At 33.8% G+C, this 11242-nt stretch overlaps 2 protein-coding genes across 2 annotated transcripts in view; one reads left to right on the top strand and one right to left on the bottom strand.

The window, feature by feature from the left end:
* The window catches only part of LOC117116272 (nmrA-like family domain-containing protein 1), a 13469-nt gene extending 6253 nt beyond the window's left edge, over nucleotides 1-7216 (top strand). Inside the window, exon 4 of the mRNA XM_033260279.1 lies at nucleotides 5411-7216. Within this exon, the coding sequence (XP_033116170.1) occupies nucleotides 5411-5425 (15 nt within the window). The 3' untranslated portion in view covers nucleotides 5426-7216. The remainder of the gene's footprint in view (nucleotides 1-5410) is intronic.
* A 3392-nt stretch (nucleotides 7217-10608) lies between these two features.
* Nucleotides 10609-11242, bottom strand: part of LOC117116266 (mucin-17-like) — a 43664-nt gene continuing 43030 nt past the window's right edge. Inside the window, exon 7 of the mRNA XM_033260271.1 lies at nucleotides 10609-10740. Coding sequence (XP_033116162.1) covers nucleotides 10609-10740 — 132 coding nt within the window. The remainder of the gene's footprint in view (nucleotides 10741-11242) is intronic.

Consider the following 11242-nt stretch of genomic DNA (forward strand, 5'->3'; position numbering starts at 1 on the left):
GGTGTATATATACATATATATATATATATATATATATACACAAAATATGATTATCAAGATCAGCAACGTATAGTGCTTAATGCGAATGCAGAGCGCAATAATAATAATAATAATAAAAATAATAATACCTCCATTATCTTCCTATCCACTCACTCCTGAAGATTGCTACTGCATGAAACATCTGTGGAGTAAATTCACGCTTGACATACCTTTCTGTTACTATTATTATTATTATTATTAAAATCATTATTAATAATATTTCCTGCGAAGCAGCCAATTCATATTCTTGACAGCAATTTGACCTCTGAAAGGTCATTGTTTGTCAAAAAAACAAGAGCCTAAGACGACTGAAAAGCGGAGTTTCCTTCTTTCGTTCTGCCGGGTAAAATCAATTACTTTAGGCGACGTTTGCAGACTAACCTACTCGTACCAACGTCCGCATGTTGCGCTAGCCTTATCCTACTCTAGGCATAGACTTGCTAGGATGGTATAGGCCTAGCCTTGAAGGGACGAAGGTCCCAATGGAAAATAACGTCGCTCCTTGATAGCTAACATTGTCTATTTAACATAAATAATTCATTTTTAGACCTATAGTTGTTTTTTGAATTGTACTCCACAAATCTTAGCCGATACCTCGCACAACTCGTTAACCTCTCTTATCTATTGTCGTGACGTCATGGCTCGCTGGCTCACACTTGTGATGTTTTGCACTTGTGATCAAATAACACGCTGGCTCGCACTTTGGCAACACTCGTTGGCAGTCAATTAGCCCCTAGAAAACCCGCCCTTGGAAACTTGCCCCATAAAAAAATGTACACTTCCTAGACCATACAGTCTTCAAAATAAAAATTGTAACCTTTGGTAATCAACTACATTTTCCACATACATAGAAAATTTTGAAACTTTATTACAAAAAACCTAAACCATAATTCACCACTATAGACACTTTTTGACAAAAATGAAAAATTACGACTTTGTTACCCAATGAGAAGTGTTCTAATATAGACAATGGGTCGTGTCTCGTATTATTTGTTATATTTTTATTATTCATTATTTTCACTTGACTCGCATAAATAATTTTGTTCAGAGAACATTTATATGCAGTTGTACTTCGCAGCACTTCACTTGCAATTTCTAGTATATTATATATTACTGTATTGTATTCTTGTTATTTCAAAATTTTTTTTATCATTAAAATGAATTACATTATTAGTACTGTTATCAGGGACGTATCCAGGAGGGAGTCGTGGGAGCAGCGGCTCCCCCCCCCCCACCCCCTTTGTACACAGTGTACAATTTTTAAAGCTTTTTTTTGAGCCAATACAAATTATTTTCTGGGACCACTCAAAATGAATACTTCTAAAATACGTAAAAATGCATCAGTACTCGTTTTACATAGGCCTGGCCTACTATAATTATAACACATGTCTAAGCATGATTTATAAAAATCCATAAATCCCATGGCAAGTCTTTTAAGATACAGAAATGTGATACTGTATGGTTCAGTTTGGTTTTTACCCTTTTGCAAGCTTCTTTAAAGTTAGGCCTATTGTTTAATAATACTATACTATTAGTAATAATAATAATAATAATAATAATAATAATAATAATGATAATAATAGTAATTCAATTCAATTCAATAATAATAATAATAATATTAATGGTGGTGATGATGATAATGATGATGATGATGATGATGATAATTAATAGTAATATTAATAATATTAAAATGTGAAGGAAATTGTGCTAAAGGCAAAAAATAAAGTTGTGATTTGTTGATGATAATATTATAGTTAAAGCTTATATAGTAAATTATAGTTAGGTCAAGTTGTCCTGGATATCAAGTAGATCCCTGATAAAGTACATGAGAAATTTGTTGGCGTTCCATTTTGACTATGTAATGGTGGTGTGATGATGATGAATTTTACTACGTGAAAGTGTGATTTCCGGCCATCTAGAGGTACTACTTCCTCAAATTTTCTCACCTCAGCCCCAACTATGGTGGGGCTGAGGTGGTTGTGAAATCACGGTTTTGAAGTATGTAGCACACTCAAAGACAATGTTTTTAAGCTTTGTTTTCTATGGTATATCACACACATTAATAAGATCTTTTTGGTTGCAGAAAATCCCTGATAAAAAAGACCATGAGATTTTTTTTTTTTTTGGCGCTTCATTTGGACTACCGGTAACGGTGATGTGATGATAATGAATTTTACTAAAAGTGTTGTTTCTGGCCATCTAGCTAGAGGTACTACCGTATTTCCTCACATTTTCGCTCCTCAGCTCCAACCATGGTGAGTCTGAGGTAGGTGCTAACTCACAAAATGTCCTCCCCCTCAACCTTAAAAAACAGGTCTGCGCCCTTCAGGGTATGACATTAAACTGCATCGAGTCGGCACCTGACTCAGAGTATGTCTTGTGACTGCTGAGAAGAGGGGGCATAAATTTGTTTTTAGAATGTGATCTGGTTTTTCATGCCCCTTTTTCGTGATTATAACTATTTTTAAAATGATAATTTTTTTTTTTTAGGAAAAAAACAAAAGGAAAATATATTCAAATTTAAGTATGAAAGTGTAATTTCCCGCCATCTAGAGGTGCCCTAATCATATATTTTCTTACCTCAGCCCCAACCATGGTGGGGCTGAGGTGGGTGGTTCCTCAGTCTATGAAAATCCCTCCCTGCGACACATATCTTTCGAATTCATGGATTCTGATGATTTATTATAATTATTGCTGGGCCTACTAACATTATTTATGATGTGTCTAATACAATTGTCGCTTTATCCTCTCAAAACAGTCCTTAAAACGTTCAGAGTGCGCTACTTCACAGGGGGAGGTGTTCGTCCCCCTGGACCCCGCCGGGGTCGTACGTATCTCGCATAACGGCTCCCCTCCCCCCCCCCACTTCAAAATCCTGGCTACGTCCCTGACTGTTATATAATATTATCTATATTATTATTACCACTATTAATTTAATTTGTATTATCATCATCCGTTATCATCATCCTCATCCTATTCGTCATCATCATTCTCATTGTTGTTTAATCATCATAATCATCCTTACTGTCATTGATCGTTGTAACCATCACCATCATCCTCATCACATCATACTCATCCATCGTTATCGTCCTCATCATCTTCATAATCTTCATCCTCCTCATCCTTCATCATTTTCTTCATCATCATCCTCATCATCATATTCATCCTCATCCATCATCATCCTCGTCATCATCAATGGCGTAGCCAGCTATTGGGAAGGTTGGGACAGTCCCACACCATTTTTCTAATGGGTTCACAAAAAAATGAGTCAACATTTTAAAAATTGGTCCAAATTATGCAATTTTATGCGTAAAATGGATCCAGATTTCTCATATTTAGCTAAAAATGTGTTAAATTTTAAGAAAATGGGTCCAGATATTTAATATTTTTGCGTAAAATGGGCCCACATTGTTTGAATTTACACGTAAAGTGGGTCCACCCTGATATTGTCCCACACCGTTTGAAAATCTGGCACTGATCCTCATCTATCATCGTCACCCTCATCACCATCCTCACCAATCATTGTTATCATCATCACCATCACCTTCATCTTACTAATCATCCTCATCCATCATATCCTCTTTATCCTCATCATCATCAACCTCATTATTATCCTCCTTATCATCATCACTCAATCATCATTCATCATTATCATCCTCATCATCATTGTCATTCATCATCATCATCCTCATTACAATCATCATATCATCATGATCAGTCATCATCCTTATTAATCATCATTATCAATCATCCTCACCATGCGGATGATGATGAAGAGGAGGAGGACGACGACAAGAATGAAGATGAGGATGAGGGGCAGAGGAGGCTGTTTCTCATCATTCATCATCATTAACCTCAACATCATTCTCATCAATCATCCTCATCATTATCACGATCATCCTCATCAACGACCATTATCATCAATCATAATCATTATCATCCTTATCTTCATCATCATCAAACTCGTCATACTAATCCTCCTTATTATCATCATTATCCTCACCATCATTATCGGCATCATCTTCCTCCTCATCATCATCCATCATCATCTACCCCATCATCTTCCTTCTTCTCATCAACCGCATCATCCTCATCCTCCTAATTATCATTCTTATCTTCATCACCATAATATCATCATTACCATCATCCTCATTGTTATCATCATCCTGATTACTGTCATTATCATCATCGTCATCATTAAATCATAATTTTCATCATTATCCTCTTCATCATCAGTCACCATCATCATCATTAATGATGAGGAGGAGGAGGACGAGAATGAAGATGAGGACGAGGGTGAGGATGAGAGGCATGATTTTCATCATTCATCATCATTAACCTCATCAACATCATTCTCATCAATCATCCTCATCATTATCACGATCATCCTCATCAACGACCATTATCATCAATCATAATCATTATCATCCTTATCTTCATCATCATCAAACTCATCACCCTAATCCTCCTTATCATCATCATTATCCTCACCACCATTATCAGCATCATCTTCCTCCTCATCATCATCCATCATCATCTACCTCATCATCTTCCTTCTTCTCATAAACCGCATCATCCTCATCCTCCTAATTATCATTCTTATCTTCATCACCATAATATCATCATTACCATCATCCTCATTGTTATCCTCATTCTAATTACTGTCATTATCATCATCATCATCATTACATCATAATTTTCATCATTATCCTCTTCATCATCAGTCACCATCATCATCATTGATGATGATGAGGAGGAGGACGAGAATGAAGATGAGGACGAGAGGCATGATTTTCATCATTCATCATCATCATCATTCATTCTCATCAATCATTTTCTATCACCGTCCGAAGCCACGACGAGGTCGCCACACCACAAATAATGATTTGCTTATCCATATAACATTGTTTTGATTGGCAATCCCTAATATTTTGGCTTTAAAGCAAAATTTGTGCCATACCAAGCTAAAAAAAAACAAAAAACTCTCCCATAAGCCCAGGGATGTTTATTCCGGGACTTTGAACGCGGGTCTAGTCGGCTCTGTGTTTAGATCCACCCTCAGACTCCCTGGGGGCCACACTGAACCACTATAATGGGTAAGTATTTAAGTAAGGTCCTGTCAGTTTTTACAGTTATAGAAAAAAAACTAAAAGTGACTAAAAACATAAACATGTTTCCCATACCCCGATCCAAAAATTGGTATGCCTATTTTAAAGTAAAATTTCACAATTTCGTTTTTTTCATTTAATTTGTAGTAGTTCATTAATTTTATATAGGCCTATATTTTATTTTATTCCTGTATGTATAATATTGTATTGAGATTGCATTGTACTTTGATAACAATAAAATTATTTTTACATTAAAAACATAGTTTTCCCCACCATAATGGACGCCATCTTGGAAATTGTCAAGTCTAGAGACCACGGAAAAATTAATTCCGGGATTGAAGAGCTTTGACACACCTGGGTTCGGGAAAACAAGCAGGCATTGATGAGTGTTCTTGAACAATAGGAAGACAGAGAGCCATACAAGTAATGTGTTGCACATTTGTATAATGTATTGCACATTTGTATAATGTATAGTACCAGTACAATACTTCTTCTTGAATCGTGTCATAGCACAAAGTACTCGGTGATGAACTAAAATTTATAGGAATTTGCTAAATAACCGTTGCACACTTTGGTTTAATAATCTTAAAATGATGTCACTATTGATTGTCTAGTTGTTAGCTGAGGACTTTAATAAAACAATCATAATAATTATTATAATAATAGGCTTACAGTACTTAAATATTTGTAATGCACCGATTTCAAGTAAATTATGGCACAGTAGGTATATCTTGAGCAATTTTAGTATGTTCACAATCCTAGTTCCTATTAATAAATTAAATGAAGGAAAGCTTTTAAAGCATTTAAACACTGGAATGGCACCCTCTAATTTCTCCATAAAGCATTGTAGCAAACAATGTATGATTTTATTTTTGAGTTGTGTTTTGACTTAATATTACTATAAGCTGAAAATTGAAGCAGTTGTCACATTACTAACAATGGTATCATTATTCTGGGTATATTAATTAGCCAATTAGTAAAAATGCCTTTATTATTTTTTAAAGTTGAATTACAGCTTTCTAATTTATAGTACAATAGAACTATCCTTGTCAGCTTCAACTTCAACCAAAATCGTAATGGTTATTATTATACAAAACATGGTTACTGTATATGGGATTATGCATACATATATAGAAACTGAAATATTAACCTACCAGAATTTTTTTTTATAGTATATTTATTTTAAAATATGTATAATTATGTAATATCAGAATCATATAGCGATTTATATATTATAATAGAAAGTTAATTTTAAAGTGGTTTTTCACCACATACTGAAACTCAAGGCACGGGCTGATGAAGAGAAAAATAGGAACAAATTAAATACTGTTTTTTTGTTGTTTTTTTTTTTTATATTAACACTGCTCTTAAAGAGACTCAAGGAGTTAATCTGGAGTTTATCTTGTCCATCTGAATCTACATTTTGCAATATGTATCACTTTCTTTCGAATTTCTTTTCTGTATTTACTCGAATATACGCCGCTTTTGGAATAAACACCTCCCCATTTACAGATTCAGATATTTATTACGTCAAAATGTCAGTGCATCATGATAATTGGTTTCCACGGTTCAAAATACAAATAATACTTATTCTCTGGTAAATACAGTACTTGGATATGACAGTGTTAAATATTGATTTCATTGAATTGAATTAAAAAAGAAAAATTGCACATGTACAGGTATATGAGTTGTGAGAATTATACTTGGGGCCTATACAAACTTGATTTACAATTATTACTACATGGTTAATGAATATTCTGCAATAAGATGCATGGCCGGCGGAACCGGGCCCAACTTTTTGGCAAAAAACATATTATGTCTGGAGATTTTTGGATGATCGGAAAGAAATGCAAGAGAAGAAAGAAGGAAGGAGGAGAAGGAGGAGAAGGAAGGGAAAGAGAATGTTTATCCACTCCCCGACCGAGTTACATTTTCTCGCAATGCACATTGGCGGATCTAGAGGAGGAGGGTCATGGGTCCTGACCCTTCCCTTGGGCAACAAAAAAAAGGGAAAAAAGAATTCTAGACCTACCTTTTCAGGACCCGTGAGCTGTTTTTTTGGTTTTTTTTTTTTTATTTTACAATAAGGAAATTAGAATTTTGAAGAACATAAAGTCATTAAAACACACTAATGTCGGGAAAGCTTATTTATCTAGGAATAAAAATTTTCACAGACCACCCTTTCTTTTTGGGATTTATCGATTCATGGAAAAAAAATACGCATGTAACTACTCAATTATTTATGTATGTATACACACATAAAATAAAAAATGAGAAAAACTTACCTGACCGTCTTCAAGAGGGAAAAACCTTGAATTTTGAAGAACTTAAAAAGTCATTTAAAAGACATTTCCGAAGTCAGGAAAGTTTATTTCCCGCATTCTAGAAATCGAAATTTTCCCAGGGGAACCCGGACCCCCCATTTTCTTTGGGGTTCATCGATTCATTGAGTCATTTTCAAGAGGGGGAAATCTTGAATTTTGAAGAAATTAAAAGTAATTAAAAGACACTTCAGAAGTCGAGAAAGCCCATTTCCCGCCTTCTAGGAATCAAAATTTTTCCGGGGGAACCTGGAGACCTTTTTCTTTCGGGTTCATTGATTCATTGAATTATTTTCTGGTGGTGGAAAACCTTGAATTTTGAAGAAATTAAAAGTAATTAAAAGACACCTCAGAAGTCGGGAAAACTCATTTCCCGCCTTCTGGAATCAAAATTTTCCCGGGGAGAACCTCCGGACGGGTATTGCTAAACCCCGCATACCCCGCAAACCTCCAAAAAATCACCGCAAACTCCATCCAAACCTTGTGATAATGATTGAATCACATAGTATAAGGACTCAACTTGGTATCTCAATTTTAAAAAAATCATAATTTTATGTTCGTCACAACCTATTTTTGGGGAAAAAAGGCAATTTTTTTGTATAAAAAAATTGCTAAACCCCGCAAACCCCCCAAAACACAGTGCAAACCCCATCCAAACCCTGTGATAGTGATTGAATCATGTAGTGTAGGAATCGCTTCTTTTATCAGTAAAAAAAATTATAATGTTCCAGTGTTTATAATGGCAAATGTTGCAATATAGAAACACCTTTTGGTACAGTAATTTGTGAATCAATCAAAAACAGTTAATGAATTTATAAAGACTGTATACTTTGTGTACTGGTATAGAACTTTAGTTATACATTTATACTTTCAGCTTTCAACTTTCCTTTATTGACATTCATCAAAACAAAATGATATGGTCAAATTGTATACAAAAGGTATTGAAATTAGACATGAAATATTATGGTACAAAAATGTAATAAAAATGAATACATATAAAAGAATACAAAGAGGCCGACATCAACTGGATGCAGCAACAAATGTGGAGACAATGTAGGCCGCGAGAGGGTGACATCCCCCAGATGCGGCAATGGCTCGCTGCAGCTCAAAAACCAGATCAGGCCAGCGCACTGTCATCACATCCAGTAGCAGATATCCGCCTCCAATAATACATTTTTTTTAAATTCCTAAATAATATAATGCACTTATAGAATATTTCATATATAACAAGTTTGGCACAATAAACATGCTTGAAAGTATAACTGAATATTTGATTAACTACTGTATATTGAAATAAGGAAATTTTTAAAAATAAGTTAATATGGGACACACAGTTAAGCCACAGTGTTATATGGACAGTTCTATCAGTACATAATTTTTCCTCGTCAAGTTTTTTCTTTGAATTTAACTGCATCAAGTACTAAAGACATACTGTTTTTCTAGTTCAAATATATGTATTATATATTTTGGAAATATGAACTTATAGTTTTGTTCCTTTTTTGTACTATTGGCTCAGTCTGCACAACATTTGAGAAGGTGTCTCAAAGAAAATTCAACCAAATTGTATATAAATATACAGGATTTTTAATAAAACAATAATTAAAAAACACCATTAGATATAGTTTACTCTAAAAACCTTGATTAACTTTTCAGAAGTCCATTTAGTAACAACACCTTGTAAATAATAAATATGCAATTATTTCAAAGTATATATAGTTTGCCATTTTTGTATGTTTGGAATTATCTCAAAAGTCAGTTAACATTCAAGATGTTTTGAAGTGGAAGTTGATTTTCACAAGAACAGTAAAATGATTAATATTTATATCAAAGGTAGTTGTGATATACTCAGCTACAAATTTATTAATGAAAGTACTTGTAAAAAATGTTAATAAAATTAATTCTTAGAGAAATCCTAAATCAATTTTTTAGAATGTTCAATGAGACTTTTTCAAAATAGATTTCAATACAAAATTATTGTGATAATTATATTATATTATTGTCTCATTTGTATCGTTTGTGCATGTTTTAATGAGGTTTTGCAATGCATTGTTCACTTTGAATTATACTACATATTATTTGTGCTGATGTCAATTTTCAATTGATACACTCTACATTTACGTTACTTTTACATCTTTCCAGAATGTATAGAAGTAAACAGATAATTTTGATTAGTGTTGTTAGTGTTTAATATAAACTATATAAATCCCAGAGGTATAACATGTTAAAAATATTCCACATTGTGTTTAACTAGAAAAGCAGAACAAAACCTTCCTTAATGTTTCAAGAATAGACCTCCTTTTCACATTATTGAAATTATTTTTGACATTATAATGATGAAAAGAACATTTGTTAAATTTACATTCAGAAAAGTTGGAAGTATAACATATCAATTTTATGTAAACCAATCAACTGATTTGTTTAATAGGATATGAGAAAAATAATTTGATTGCTTAATTAAAATAGGAAGTATGGTTTATCCAGTAAAGTTGAATGTCTTATAGGCCTATATTTGAAATATAAGTTTTACTGTAATATAGTTTTTCATTCATGTCATTGCATTTGTATTTTTTACATAACACATACATTACAACAACAACAAATATGTTGGAGAAATGTAAACGTAAATTTAAGACATTTTGTGGGAAAAATTTATAATCATTGCCAGCAGCTATGAAACATTGTAAGTGTGGATAGTTTGAAACTATAATATTATCTATATAATAATTACGCTTATTATAAAGCCTACGGACACAGTGCAGAAAAGAGGTACTCAATGCCTGGGGATTCGAAACCTGTTGGTCTAAAACAATTGCTTATATACAGCCTTAATACTGAATTAACATCAGCTTACGTGTCGTGACACGTAGCCTTACGCAAATACAGTAATTTCAAAATAATTGATCAGGCCAACACCAGTTATCAACTTAAAATCAAAGAAGCCCTAAACATAAAATGGACGAATCCTTCCCTCCACAAACAAGTTCAATATTACAACATAACACTCGGTATACAATTAGACTACTACATCACAACTTAACTCTAATTGGTCCAATATAATGAATACATTACTTTTATTCTACGTGGCAACAAACAAGTACTAGACAAGCCTTAACTCTAATTGGTCTAATGCAATGAACACATTACTTTTCTACTACATGGCAACAAACAACATTTAGGCTACTTGTCAGGACACCTGAACTAATGTTCATTCCGTATTCAGGCTGTATATAAGAAATTCTTTGTTCAGTAATTGTTCTTAGCACCGATGACGCCTGTAGGAAACAGGGAAATTTAACATGTTTACAGTAGAACCCCTATTAAGGTGACATCTTCGGGACTAAAAAAAGTGTCCTCTTAATAGGGGGTTCCCTGAATAGGGGAGTACTATTCTGGGGACACTAACCAAAAATGTTAAAATATTATGAGTTTTTGGCATATCCTCATACAACGATAACATACATTCTGCATAATTTTATTTTTAGTGACATAAGAAGCAGCTAAGTACAGTGTAGAATTATTACTAATTTATAGTAACGATTTGCAAATGCAAAAACATTTCATATCAGCACTGTATGATTTCCCAACGTCAAAGTCGGGGTTTCCCTCGCTTTACTGTACCTTTTGCTTGTGTTCTTAAGCAAGGCACTGCATGGGTTCTCTCCACCCAGGAGTATAAATGTGTACCTGTTGGGGTTGCCTACTCCCAGTGGCGTATCTAAGGAGGGCGCGAGGGCTCAAATCCCCCTCCCCAAAAAGATAATTATGTACCCCCAC

The sequence above is a fragment of the Anneissia japonica genome, unplaced genomic scaffold (genome assembly GCF_011630105.1).
Source record: "Anneissia japonica isolate Jap-2015-1 unplaced genomic scaffold, ASM1163010v1 scaffold171_len658169_cov177, whole genome shotgun sequence".
Lineage (NCBI taxonomy): Eukaryota > Metazoa > Echinodermata > Crinoidea > Comatulida > Comatulidae > Anneissia > Anneissia japonica.